Raw genomic sequence first — 14,406 nt, forward strand, 5'->3', positions numbered from 1 at the left:
ACAGATTTATTTTCCCTTTGGAAATCATTTAAGAAAGAAGTTTGCCTTTGCCAGGCGATGATGGCACACACCTTTAACCCCAGTACTCAGGAGGCAGAGGCTGGGGAACTCTGTGAGTTCGAGGCCAGCTTGGTCTACAAAGTGAGTTCCAGGACAGCAGAGCTGTTGTACAGAGAATCCCTGTCTTGGGGCTTGGGGGAAGGAAGAAGCTTGCCTTTGAGCAAATCCTCAGCCTTCAGAACCTCAGCTCTCCAAAGTAGGAGGCATGTGTTTGACCCACAGGCCCTCTCTGGCCTCTGCCAGGCCATCAGGTGATAGTCTGATGGATTAGGGACCTGAGTCAGAGCAAGTCTTACTCTCCTATAGGCTTCTGGCCTCTGTCTCCAGGCCAGGCATCCTAGAAGGGGACACTTCAGGGCTGGACTGGGAATAGCATGTGGGAAGGGCTGCAGAGGTGTGGACGCAGCTGAGGCCTGAAAGTGGCCAGAGCAGCTGGAAGCACAGACCTGGTGACAGCAGCAGCAGTGGTGTCAGTGTGGACTCCATGGACTCCTGCCCTCTGCCAGCTGTCTTTAGATGTTCTATGTGCACTGACTCATTTTCCCTCTTAGTGATCCTGAAAGCGGGCGATATTTTTCCTCCTTTTTTTTTTTTATTAATTCTTTGTGTCTTTCACATCCTGCATCTCCATTCCATTCCTTTCCCTGTTTCTTTGTCTCCACCTTCTGCTCTTGCAACCTCCCCTGCAAAATAAAATAAAATAAAATAAAGAGAAAAAAAGAAAAAATAAATCCTGTCATGGAAGCTGCAGTGCGACACGGTGAGTCGTGCAGTAGACATAAATCTTTCCTGGCAAGTGTTCATTGCAGAGCGTCATTGGTCTAGTTCGAGGCCCCTGGTTGCCGCTACACTATCGATGCTGGACCTTCATTCCTGGTTATGATGCTGTTGGCCTCTGTTGTGGAACTCCACAGCTTTGAGTCAAAGCAGGCAATATTTATTCCCGTTTTACAAATAAGCAAGCAGAGGCACAGAGGAAGATCTATGTTCTTGCCCAAAGCCACGCAGCTAGCACTGGAACCTGACTTCACGTATAAAAGGCACACATGCGGAGAAGTCCATCTCTGGACAGCCAAAGAGAGCCATTCTGCCACAAATTTAGGGCAGGACCTAGAAGAGGGGGCCACAGCCAAAGGAGAGACATGGCTAGATCTTCTGGGTGACCCCCCTGGCCCCTTGCTCTGCCAGCTGCGGCACTGGATAGTCCTTAAACAGCGCTCAGTCCATCCTGTTGACTTTGGGAGGTATGGCAGGTGTTTGAGGGAGGAAGTGCTGAGGGCTTGGGATGTCCTATGTCTTACAGAAACCATCCGCGGATCAACCGCTGTACTGCAGCAGCCTGTGGGGGCCAGCAGTTGATGGCTGTGACCGCGTGGCTGAGGGCCTGTGGCTGCCGAAACTACACATAGGGGATTGGCTGGTCTTTGACAACATGGGTGCCTACACCATGGACACAAAGTCCGTCCTCGGGGGGACCCAGGACTACAGAATCACTTATGCCATGTCCCGCCTAGCCTGGTAAGGGGGTCCCGCTGTGAAGTGGGTTGAAGGGAGCCAAGTTGGGCAGAAGCAGTAGTGAGACAGAGCTGAGAAGCTGCTGTTCTGGAATCCAGTTTGACACGGAGCTCCTGGCCGCCTAGGTGAGGCCTGTGCTGAGCATCTGGCTCTGGTCAAAGGTGAGGCTGCACTCTGTAGGGGGCACACAGTTCTGTGACTGGTGCCATACTGGAGAGGGGCTCCAGCCCTGTCGAAGGCCCAGGCCTGCTCCCTGAGGAGGCGAGGGGCAGCAGGCAGGTGGGGGAAGGAATGGGGTGTATCCCTCAATGGAGGTTGCTTGTGACTGTATAGGGAGGCAGAGTCAGATTTGGCTTCTCTCTGCTTTGGAGGCGGAGTGAAGGTTGCAGAAAGCAAGGGCAGGTTTGAAGTGTGGTCTGGTCCAGTCTGGTCAGCATTTTTGAAGACCATTCTAGCTGGGGGTGCAGGTAGGAGACTGTGAGCAGATGTGGGCTGGAGGTGGCAGCCAGGCGGCAGCTCTGTGACCAGGGAATGGCTTGTTGAGTCAGCGACCTCAGTCTTTCTGTCTAGGAAGGGGCAGTAATGCCAGTCTTGTCTGTCTCCTGCAAGGTGAGAGGCACTTGAGGTGGAGGTCGCCAAGGCCCGTGGAGCCCCCGTGCCAGCCCTGTGCTGGGCACTTCACCTTCTGCCCTTTCACTCCACACAACTCTGTGAGGGTCAGCGCTATTTCCAGAGAGGCCACACAGTGGGTGTCAGGCTATGGCAGGACTCGGAGGGCGGGACAGCTGGGAGGGACTTTTATGTAGGCCCCCCGAACTAAGTGGTGTCTATATCCGAGAGCCCCCAGGAGTGTCACCAAATGCCAGGTCTGACGGGACACTAGGAAAGTCACATCCCATTCATCCATTCAACGCAGCTGTTGTGTCTACCCTGTGTGGGGTACAGGGCAGGCCCATACAGTCATTTTGCCATTGGGTGTATCTTGACAAAGCCAAAAATCAAAATAAAAACAACGTGTAGGCTTCTTTGTGAGTCCCCAACTGTCACCAACAACTACAGGTGGATGAGGTGGCAGAGAGTCACCTGCATTCGTTACCGGGAGCAAAAATGCTGACACGGAGAAGTGGGCATGTCAGAAAGTCTCCCCATGTCAAAGGGCCTCTAACATGGTTTGCTCTGAGGCCTGTTTTTTGTCAGGCCCCGAGGGCACAGGAGTGTCTAATGTCGACTGAGCTAAGGTGCAGATCAGTACCCAAAGACCCTGGCACAGAGTGGGAAGGACCCTGGGGAGGGAGGGCTGTGGGCTGAGAAGGGGTGTTCATGGAAGGGTCTAGAAGCCATCTAAGCCTTGGAAACCTAGGTAGCCAGGACAGCCAAGAGGGTGTCTACAGAGGGAGGAAGCCTGAGAGGGCCCAGTTCTGTCACAGAGTTGCCCGTAGCTCTGTCTCTCAAGCAATGGCGTTCAGGGAAGAGTGAGTCGAGAACCCCGGAGGCCTAGCCTAGACTTGGTCTTGAAAGGGGCCACTGAAGGGTTTTAAGAAACTGGGCCAACCTACATTTGCAGACAAGGAGCCGAAGGTGCAGAACCTCCCATCTACCTCTGACTCTATGAAGCACCCAAGAGAGAGGTCTTCCTGCCTGTGGGGGACTGGAATGTGCTGGAAGTCTAGAAAATGAATAGGGTGGGGAACTGGGTAGGAGAGGGAGGGTGGAGCCTGGAGGAAAATGGGTAAGCTGGCATGGTCCTTGTGCTGTTTCCCCACCCAGTGTCCCCACAGCGTCAACCCCTGTCTGCCCAGCGAGCCACTGTCAGGTGCTAGCCTAGCCTCCTGCAGCATGAGGGATTCAGCCATACCCCCTGCCCTGCTGTCGGTGAAGGGATGTCAGGAAGGCAGGCATTGAACCCTTGCTCTCAAGGAGAGGTGCTCTATGAGTAGGGCTCTGAACCCGGATGCTGAGGAGGAATTAGTCAGCCAGAGCGGATGACATGCTCGGGACAGCATGGCACTGGGAAGGGATGTGTGAGAGCTGCTCCGGTGGCCTCTGGGGGTGCCACAGTGAACACTGGGGATGCACAGGGGCCAATCTTGTGGACTGAGTGTGGCAGGAGGTGCTGGGGGTGCGAGAGAGAGTCTGCCTTTTGGAAAGATGAGTGTATCTGTGCTGAGTCTGTGTGGAGGAGCAGGAGCAGGTCAGGGATGATGGCGGATCCCAGAGAGAGACAGAGATGCGGGAGTGGGTTGCTTGGGAGCTGGGCTTGGCAGGGCTGCCTGGGTGTGGGCTGGAGCAGCTGGTCAGATGGTGGGACTGCTCATCCACCCAGGACGGAGGATAAGAACCGGTTTGTAGGATTGGGGCGAGGCAGGCAATGGGCTATTTTTTAAGCCCTAAACCTGGGGTGTGGAGAGCTGGGCTTATTCCTAGTCTCCCCACCTGTTAGGGAGGAGTCTTAAGCAGGCTGCTTCTTTCTGAGTGTTTCCTCTTTGGGAAAATGGAGATGGTTTGGTTTTCCTGTGGTGCTTTTGGAAGAAAGAACTTAGGTAATGGGGTGGTGGGGGTGGGTGGTAAAGTGACTGACGCCATGTCTGATGCACGGACAATCTCAATAAATGCAAAGCCTTTCCTTTATTGGGTGGTGTGAGCCACAGGGGAGAGACAGTTCTTGCCCTTGACTGGGCTTAGGGATCAGGTGAGAATCCTGTGTGTAAGGAGGCCAGGGCTATAGAAGCAGGGGCCACAGGAAGCCCTGGGACTCTGTCCCCATGCTGGCTGCCTTCACCTTTTGTCTCTTGCTCTCAGGGAAGCGCTTCGAGGGCAGCTGCTGCCTGGAGAAGACCAGGACGCCGAGGATGTGTGCAAACCTCTGTCCTGTGGCTGGGAAATCACAGACACCTTGTGTGTGGGCCCTGTCTTCACCCCAGCAAGCATCATGTGAGCAGGCCTGTTTTCCCAGAGAAGCCCAGCGGGGCCAAGGAGATGCCTCGGAAGAGGTGGGCAAGGTGGCAAGCTGGTACCCTCTGGCCAGGACTCTGGTGCTTGCTCTGCCACCCCACGCTCCACCTGTAGTGTTTCTGCCCTGTAAATAGGACCAGGCTTACACTCGCTGTAGTTCAAGAGTATGCAACATAAATCCTGTCCCTTCCAGCCGTGTCTGCCTCTGCAGCGTGAGGGGCCTGGCCAGCCAGGCATGCGGGAGGGTGTGCTTGGGGGTGTCTCTTAGTCTCCTCCCCACCTTTGTAAATATGAAGCAAATAAATATTTAGGTTTTTAAAAAAATTATTCAGTGGAATCATTCACAAAGCAGCGTAGGCAAGGCTGAGAGAGAGCCTGGCCCACCTGGCATGTAGAAACCTGTTCCTCACCTCAGCCCTGTCTGTTCTCCTGAGCCCTAGAATCACCTGCTGGTATTTGCTTCTCTGACTCATCCCTGTTTTTCTCACAGGCCTCCATGCCTGGTGTCATGAGGCAGGGTGAGTTGCCTGGTTGAGGTAGGGGTCAGAGTTATGACCTTTCCTAAACTTATGACTGGTTGTGGTCTCTGTGTGACTCACCATGAAGGCTAAGGCCAGGCCCAGAGAAACTCCGGAAAGAGAGCAAAGGAATGGGGGTTATTGTTTTGTTTTGCTCTACTAGGGGCTCGAACCCAGGGCCTTGGGCATGCCAGGCCAGGGCTCAACTACTGAGCTACAATCTTGGCTCTACTTCCCTGCCCCCAGGAGGCTTTCCATAAACTGTGCCTTACTCTCCTTCTAAGCTGGCAAGGCAGAGTAATCCTCACGTTTGGCTTGCTCAGGCAGCAACTGCTAGAACAAGACTGGCACAGAACATTGTGCTGTCCAGTACCACGGGTCCCAGTGCCTCCTCAGACTGACAGTTCTTAACAGGACACAGGCCTCTTTGTACTTTCATGGTCTTAAGCTGTGGTGTGTGTGCTGAGCAAAGTTGTTCAAATTTAGACTTCTCCCAGCTCCTGCAGGCTTCCCAGAGCCTCGTCTTCCTGAGTTAAGGGAAACTGAGACAAAGACAAATGCCACAGATTTACTTTTTGGAAAATTAATTTACTTTTTGAAAAATTATTATTTATTGTGTGATGTGTACAGACATACATGAGCCATGGTGTGTGTGTGTGTGTGTGTGTGTGTGTGTGTGTGTGTGTGTGTGTGTGAGAGAGAGAGAGAGAGAGAGAGAGAGAGAGAGAGAGAGAGAGAGAAAACAACTTTTGGGAGGTGCTTCTTTTCTTCCACTGTGTGGGTCCTGGGGATTGAACTCAGGTTGTCAGCTTGGCAGAAAGCTCCTTTAGCTGCTGAACCATCTCACTGGCCCAAGTTCATTCACCCTTTAAAATGTAAGGGTGAATACTCCCAGTGTATTCCTAGCAGTGAGCCCATACCCTCCATGCCCTCTCCCCGCAACCCTAGCAACATGACTCTTGCCATCTTTGTGCCTTGCCCATCTGGGGCATTTCACTATGACGTTTACCTTTTGGGGAGCATTTCTTGGGCTAAGCCTGGCTGCTTGGCTTCAGAGTTTCAGTCACTCTGGGGCTTGTACATGACTTTGACATTGCTGAATGAGTCAGTGTGCCATGTGTTCTTCAAAATCAAGGGTGTCTTCCTCTCTAAGACTGGGTCTAGTCTTTGCATTTTGAAAACGAACAGGTTGAAAGCTTAGGACATCAACTCAGGAATGTCGCTGGGAGCTCTTCCCTCGTCCCCGCCAGGAGCTCTTCCCTCGTCTCACCAGCCACCAGAGCCATGCTTTATAGGGACTTTCATGTCGGCCTCAGCATCTGTGAGGCCATTCCTGAAATGACCACATCAGCTGACTGAGCAGATCTGGACCCACTCATGCTTCATTTCTGAGGGAAGCTGGAGGGACACACAGGCCAGTTTCCTTCTGGAACAGGCACCTGTTCTCAAAGGTGGAGAGTCCCTGTGAGCCATGGCTTTCTGGGCTGCAGCTTGTGGCTGTTGCCTCACTGGAGGGCCTTGGTGGCTTTTGAAGTGACTTCCAGCTTGGTATAGAGCGTGACTAGCTCTCTCTTTCACAGGCATCTTTTGTATGTTTATGTAATATTTCCTTTTCCATGGACGGACCTTGATATGAGTTACTTGAGAATACTAATACCCATTTCTTCTTGAAAAAAATTTATTATTTTTTATTTAGTATGTGTGAATGTTTTGCCTGAATGAATGTACATGCACCACATGTACACAGTGCCCACAGGACCTAAAGAGGATGTCAGAGTCCTTGGAACAGTGGTTATAAAGCTGCCATGTGGGTGCTGGGAACTGAACCTTGGTCTTCTGCAAGAACAGCCAGTGCTTTTAACCACTGAGACATCTCTCTAATCCCATGGGTCATTTCTTTTCAATCGTTTCTTACCTCCTTTTCCAAAGAGAAAGAAGAAAAAAAGCATTAAATGTCATGAATGGCAAGGGTCTTTGGGTCACTGTTGAGAAAACTGACCACAGACATTGAATTCCTCGAGTCTTGGCCACATGGGTATTTGTCCCCTTAGAGCACTGTCCTAAGTAGTCACTGCCAGTGGCCCTTACAGACATATTCTCTCGGAGGACCTCACTGAGGGACACCTTCCCTCTATCACTCTCTACACCCACCCTGCCTTCTCCTTGTCTTCATCTGCTCCTGGGAAGCCAGTCGACCTACTGCTTCCCAAAGCAGACACCCAAGCTCTCCCTCAAGGCTGGTTTCTTCCCTTTTCTCCTACACAGTCCACCCTCACTCAGATCCTGTCACTCTTGTGACTTCATTTCCCTAAGCATGACCCCAAAAGCCTTCACCAGCTACCTCTGACCCCCTCTATACTATACTCTGCCCCCTCTCACTAGTCCCAGCCACACCAGCCTCCTCTCTAACACCCACAGCCAAGTCGGTATCTACTGCCCCCTCTCCCCAGAACAGTCTCCCCGCAGCTCACCCACTTCATTCAGGATTTTGTGCTCGAATGTTCTCCCTGGGTGAAGACTTCGAAGACCAGCCTCTGAGAAACAGCACTTCCCAGGATGTCCTTCAACTCTTCAGAGCAGTTGTCACCAGTCTGGACACCAGGCAGCATGCCTGTCTGTGCATCACCTCTCAGGCTGCCCAGAAGGGGAGACCCCTGACAGCAGGACCTCTTTTGTTCACCATGTTCTCATCACCCAGATCAGAGCAAATGAACAGATGCCTATCAAGTCCCCAGCCCAAGGCTTAGTGCTTACATTGACGGTGATTCCTTCAGCATTTATCCAACACTTAATGTGCCTGAGAGCCGTCCTGGAGACTGGCAGTGCAGAGCTAAGTCCCTGTGTGTCCTCTAGTGGCGTACAGTGCAATAGGGAATGACAGAGTAGAGAGTCCTACATGCTTGTGAAACACATATGTGACAGGATCTCGGGAAGATGGTGTTTAAAAAGAGCAGTGGGAAGAGACCTGGTGGGAACTTTCCCCTCCTTTCTTTCTTCCTCTGTAACATGAGGGGGCCGCCTTGTTGGGGTATCTGTCCCGCTCAGTACCCCACAGTCGGCAAGCCCCAAAGAAAAATCACACACAGGACTCCAAAAGATTATAAACTGATTGGCCCATTAGGTCAGGCTACTTATTAGCTCTTATAACTTATGTTACCCCATTATCCTTATCTATGTTAGCATATGGCTCCGTACCTTTCTCAGCAGGGCAGGTTACATGCTGCCTCCTCGGTGATCTGTGCAGGAATGGCAAGAGAACTTCCTGTGTCCCAAAAAACTCCCAGTCTCTTTGCTCCACCCCTACTTCCTGTCTGGCTTTTCCGCCTATACTGCCTGTCTGGCCAATCAGCGTTTTATTAAAATATGATTGACAGAATACAGACAATTCTCCCACACCATTCCTCCAGCCTGGGAGAAGAAGGTCCAGCCAGGGAGCCTCATGAAGTCACAGGGAGATACATTGTCGTGAAAGCCCTACCCCAATCCCAGGAAACCCACCTGTCCAAGCTAGCCTACTTCCTACAGTTAAAGAGGCAATGGGGGAGGCAATAGTATAGGGATCCTCTCACCCTTTAGTGCATTTTAAACACTCTGTGTAAGATTACCAGCTATGACATTCTGGCCATCAGAGAAATGAATCACGAGTCCCATTTTCCCTTCAGTTCTGCTGAAAACCCTTTAGCTGATTCACACCGAGAGGCCAATAAAAGATACATTACCCTTTCTCTGTCCAGATCTCCAGCCTCTTCCCAGTTCCTTAGTGACTTTGAAATAGAAATACACTAGTCTTAGAGGTGGGGCGTAGTTTTGAAGTCTGAGAGGGTGTTTGATCTCTTAGCTCCCGAGTAGCCTTAGATTGTGCAGTCACCATTGGGATGAACTGCAAGCCCTACAAATAACCTCAGGATTACACCTGCGTAGAACAGAACTAGAAACACTTAGCGCTAGCTACTATGAGAGACTTGTAGGCATATAGAAAGCCTTAGTATGGCTTCCTAGGTGGCTTTAGAGGTAGGATTTCCTGGTAAAATATAGGACACCAGTTAAGTTTGAATGCATATAAATAATTTCTGTGAGTGTATGTCCATCCGTGCAATATCTGAGGTATTTTTAAGCCAAGACATTACCCCTTTAGCTGCAATTCAGGTTTAACAGGGCGTCCTGAGTTTTATTTGCTAACTTGGGCAACCCTAACCCAGCAAACCACCCCTTTGACACTGGAAGTCCCTCCCTCCATGAGTCTTTATAGTTTTGAGACCCCTTGCTGGGTCCTCCTTAGGCCGAGCACCGCCCTCTTTTCGGGGTTCTTATGCTCGGAGTGGCTGCGGGGGAAGCACTGAATATGAGAGGTCCCTTTATCTAAGACATTGATTTTTCTCATCTGAAAACATAAATCAGATTGTCAGAGCAGGAAAGCACGCTTTAAGTACCTCCTCACGGAACCAAAAGTGCGAGCAAGGCAGGCTTTGGGGAAACTTTTCAACGTTGCTCCCAAGTGCCACAGTTCCGTTTTCGTGAGGTCACTTCCGCACCCCAAAACTCCTCGGATTCGAGCCATGTGCTCGTGCGCCCTCTGTCTGTCGGGAGGAGGAATCGACTTTCCCGGCCTGAAAAACTCTGGGAACCGTAGGTTGAGAGCAAGAGCAGCAGCTCTACACCCCTAACTTGCACTAGTGGAACCCTGAGCCTTCGCCGAGTGCGGGGCTCCCACGGGAACCCTGTCAACCCGGGATGGGAGCGGCATAGGGCACGGTCGACCTAGTCTTTGCCGGCTCAGAGATGCCTGGAACCCAGGCCCTGCTGGAAGCGGCCTTCTGGTCCCTCAGCTACCATTAAGTAGGAGCCTTCCATAGTCAAGAACCTCACATCAGTGCAGATGTCTCTGCTGCGTTCCTGCAGAAAACCGGACGAATTCTCCGTTTCCAGGCCAAGATACTTGGCATTTAAAAATAAGAATGTCAACTGTCAGCCCTGTCTTACCTTGCCCTTGCCTTAACTCGCATTATTTCATTACACTTCACTACACAACCCGTGAAGTGAATTTTACTACAGATTCTCACCCTCACTGCCTGTGTCGTGTAATCTTAGTTTTACTGTTTCTTGGCAGCATCTTGCGGTGTAAGTTACTCTGTGCCACCATTTCTGTGTCGGTAAAATGGGATTATAGTACGTGCTTTATATGTTACTTAATTAACATATTTAAAACATACAGAACAGTTCCTGGTATATGGTAACCATTAGTGACTATCTAAGAATGAGGAAACAGAAGTTTAAAAATGAAGAAACTTGTCTAAGAATAGACAGGAACTGGAGGAGCAGGTTAGGGAGCGTCCTTGCCTAGCCCTAGAGAGTTCTCTGAGCTTGCCCAGTTTCTTCCTGTGTGTGTAGGCAGCTGGTGATAAGCATAATTGTCTTTATCAGTAGCATGTATAGTGACTTATTAGTACCCTATCACAAATGAATGCTCTGTAGACATCTTAACAACACCAATGGAGTTGGTGAGGATCTTGTATACCAAGACCACATGCCAGGCTTCTGTAAGAAATGGGAATCGGTGGCTCCAAGATGCAATGCCAGCTAAATCCTAGAGAAGAAATAAATGGTTTCCTGAACATGTTAAATTTGTGATCCCCCCCCCGTCTTGAAAAACCAAAACCAAACAAACAAAAGTGATCCCATGGCATGTTCAACAGGAGAGAGCTGTAATGTGGTGTGCTGCAGGCTGCTTTAGAGAAAAGGAAGACCTCCAAAGAATGTCCGACGCCTGTGCAGCCCAGAGCTGACTTCCAAAGAAGCAGTGACATTTCAAGGGAATGGCATGTGACGGGAATAGTGGCCTGATGATTCAAAGTCCTTGGGAGCTCCAGCACGGAACGGAAGGCATGAATGGGCTGGAGGTGGGGGGCGTATTATGAAAGAGTGTGTTCTGGGTGTTCAAGTGAGTCATCAGGATTTCTGAGCAGGGAGAGAAGGTGACAGATTTACCCTTGAGATGAGGAGGTCGGAGGCCTGATAAGACTGTGGCAGGCAGTCTCTAAGATTGTCACCAATGGTCCCACGCCCCTGGATCTATACCCTGCTTCCATTCTCTCTCCTGGAGTAGGGGCAGAATTTAATGATCCCATCTTAAAGGACAGAGTATGTTAGAAGTGATGACATCATGACTGAGTCTAGATTTCCTCTTAGGTGCCTACTCTTCTCAGGGGGAAGATGTCAGCCATGTTATTATGAACTGTGCTGCGGGCAGGTCTGTATGTCTAGAAACTGATGCCTTTGACCAGTAGCCGGATTTGCAATCTTCTAACAGTCAGATGCATGAACATGGAAGTGGACTCACCTCCAGGCTGGGTTTGGTATCATGGCAGCGTAGACTAAGAGCTTACTGCAGCCATGTGATAGGCCGGAATCAATGAAACCTGGTTAAGCTGTATCTAGGCTCTTGACTCACAGAAACTGGAATTTTAAGTTTTGCCTACTTTCAAGGCAAAAATGTCACACAATAAATTCTTCTACAGAGATTAGATACACAGAGTATGCAGGAAGGCTAAGGACCAGAGCAGAGATGATAAAGCTTGAACTGGGCAATGGCTGTGAGGGTGAAAAGCAGGATCTGACACCGAGGAACATTAGGGAAAAGAATGGAAGGCATTCGTCAGTGGAATTAGATGGAGCAAAAGGAGATGACAAGAGAGATTGACACTCGTGTTTAGTAGTATGCGGGATGGAATCTGAAGCATTCCCAGCATCCGGGTCACTGGGGATGAGTTTTAAAAGGCATTCCTTGCGAACTCCTGCAACAAGAAGATAAAGCAACAGTGGAGACTCAGGGATGGGCAAAGAGAAAACAGTCACTGTGCTCCAGAGTAGACAGAGTGCAGAAAAATAGAACAGAGATGGTCAGTGCCGGAGGGAACTCTTTCCTCAGTGAGATTTACTTAGTCAAGTGTGTAGTGTAGTGTGTTCGGTTTCCCTCAGGTCACGTATCCGGCATGTACTGACCAAGTGCCTTCTGTAACAGCTCTGCTTCAGGTACTGGGGACACAAAAGTGGACATGAAACCCCTTGCCTTCATTGCATTCATCACTTGGTCTCAGATGAAAACAATAAGACTTTTAGTTTGTGGGTGCCACTCCAAGGCTGTGTAACAGTTTTAAACTTTAGAGTATTTTGGTACGAGCCTTCCAATGCTGTCCTCCCCATTTCCAGACCTTTTCCGAAGATCTTGCCCTCTCTCCATTTCTGCCTCTCACTACAGTGGCATGCGCTAAACAGTGCCGTAAATCTAATTCTCTGAGCAGCATTTTCTGTGTTTCCAGTTATTCTCTCTTGTAAGCTGACTCCACCTCATCAACAGCGGGTGCTGCAATGAGTCCTACATTTTGTGTTAACTCTCGCCATGTTACTATCTTTTCTTCCAATTTTATAAGTCAGGATAGGCTAGGTGGTGCGGTAACAAACAGTCCTGACATTTCAGTGGTTCAGATGGGAAGGTTTTTAAAAAGGGCATCTATTTCTTGTTTATACTACTTAAACACTATGGGCCTTCTGAGTCCTTTAGAGACTCCCGTGATGGAGGAAGCCAGCACTCCAAATGCTGGCCACTATGTCAGAACTAGTAAACTTGGGAGTGTCTTGTTGGCAATTGCTCCATCTAGGGCTTAGCACCAACAAATTGAGCCAAATCAGGCACATGGCACAGCCAACCTTAAGTGGGCAGAAGAGTGCTTTTCTACTCATTGTTTAGAAGTAGGGCAAAGAGGTGAGATGGGAGAGCTGGATTAGTTATGAACAGCATGGCGAGGTTCTTATGCCAGCTTCAATTACACGGGTGGTCTTTGTAACCACTCTGTTCCATTAATCCTCACCTCCCTCCCCTCCCTTTCATCTCTCAAGCTCTTAGCCAAACTCCAACCCAGTTAAATACAACCTTGTCCACATCCATGCAACTGAAAAGACTTCCGACTTCAGCCCTTCCGCCCCATCCAAGATATTTTTTCGTCTTTTTTGTTTGTTTGGTTTTTGGTTTTTTTGCCTACTACTCTACGCGGATCCATAGTGGACAGTGGAAGATTGTGTGTGGGTCGTCCTGCAGGCCGCCGGGGGGCGCTGACAGACGGTAACGGAACTACTTGCGGTGCCGGGCCGGGGAATCGAACTCTGGTCCTTGGGCGGAGCGGTCGGGCGCTCTACCCCCTGAGCCGTCTCTCCAGCTTCATCCAAGATATTTTTGGGGGAGAACTGTTCCAGGTTCTCACATTTCTGGGTCGGGGATCGGGTGTGGGATGGAGCACTCAGGTTTGGCAACGGCCTTGAGACAACTGAACGAGGGAGGAAAGAAGTATTTGTTATCTCCTGTTGTGAACCGCTTTATGTGCCTGTCTACCAAGGAGATTGGGAAGGACTTGCCGTTTCCATTTCTAGAGAGCATAAGGAAAGATAATTAGGGTGAGGAAGAGGAGAGGGATATGACGGTGAACAGGTGGGAGCCAGCTGTAGTATGTGACAGTCTGATCACGACGAGGTCTGCTGCCCCAGCTCCCCTAATCAGTTCCTGAAAATTTGTCCCCACTGTCAAGTCCCGGACAGCATCACCTCATCATCAGCCGCCTTGTGACCTGTCTCCCAAGCTCAGCTCTCCTCCAGTATGGCCTTTAAGTAGAAGTCAGATTCGACCATGCGAATTCCTGGTTTGAGTTTCCTTAGGAGATACCGTTGCTTCAGAGAGAAAGACTTAAGCCAGTCGCACCCAGTCCTGGGGGTCAATCTGTGTCATCCATTGTGCCAGTGACAGGTCTGTGGTGGGGGGACATCTGAAAGGTGTTTAGTCGGAGGTGAGAGGTGTAAGTGTAAAACACATAGCAATTTCAAAGAAACAGTTTAAAAGGAGATAGAAAATCTAATATAATTGTATGTATATATTGGGTTAAATATATTGCTAAAATAAATTTACTTACAAAACTTTTCAATGTGGCAATTAGGAAGTCTTCAATTATATATGAGTCTCATATGTCTGTGCTATGCTGACGAAAACTATGTTCACCAGCTTCATTTCTCTCCTTTAATTTTAACTAATAAATGTTTTTTTTTTCCAGCTTGGCCTGCTGGCATAGGCCTGTAGTCCTAGATGCATAGGTGGCTGAGGCAAAGGGATCACAAACTACAAAAGCTATAGCATGAGTTCAAGGTCAGCCTGGACAATTTAATCTTAGGAATACAAAAGACTGGGGAGATATATATATATATATATATATATATATATATATATATATATATCAGCGGTAAAGCGCTTGCCTAGCTTGTTAAAGCCTAAAGTTGAATCCCAAATATCCCTAGTACTTGTGTGTGTGTGTGTGTGTGTGTG

The 14,406-nt window shown here is 49.6% G+C and overlaps 1 protein-coding gene and 1 long non-coding RNA gene across 7 annotated transcripts in view; one reads left to right on the plus strand and one right to left on the minus strand.

The window, feature by feature from the left end:
• The window catches only part of Azin2 (antizyme inhibitor 2), a 28,701-nt gene extending 23,850 nt beyond the window's left edge, over window positions 1-4,851 (plus strand). For 4 of the 6 annotated variants that reach the window (XM_048434336.3, XM_048434338.3, XM_048434337.3 and 1 more), the window contains 2 exons: window positions 1,364-1,578; window positions 4,375-4,851. In XM_048434336.3, coding sequence (XP_048290293.2) covers window positions 1,364-1,578; window positions 4,375-4,510 — 351 coding nt within the window. In that variant the 3' untranslated portion in view covers window positions 4,511-4,851. The remainder of the gene's footprint in view (window positions 1-1,363; window positions 1,579-4,374) is intronic. The other 2 variants (XM_085686624.2, XM_085686625.2) reach the window with 1 other exon arrangement.
• An 852-nt stretch (window positions 4,852-5,703) lies between these two features.
• Window positions 5,704-8,586, minus strand: LOC125400508 (uncharacterized). The gene is made up of 3 exons (XR_015000747.2): window positions 8,241-8,586; window positions 7,517-7,699; window positions 5,704-6,963 (listed from the first exon to the last, which is right to left on the minus strand). It is a non-coding gene; the product is annotated as an uncharacterized LOC125400508 (long non-coding RNA).
• Window positions 8,587-14,406: the final 5,820 nt, after the last annotated feature.

The sequence above is a fragment of the Myodes glareolus genome, chromosome 3 (genome assembly GCF_982192425.1).
Source record: "Myodes glareolus chromosome 3, mMyoGla1.1, whole genome shotgun sequence".
NCBI classification, from domain to species: domain Eukaryota; kingdom Metazoa; phylum Chordata; class Mammalia; order Rodentia; family Cricetidae; genus Myodes; species Myodes glareolus.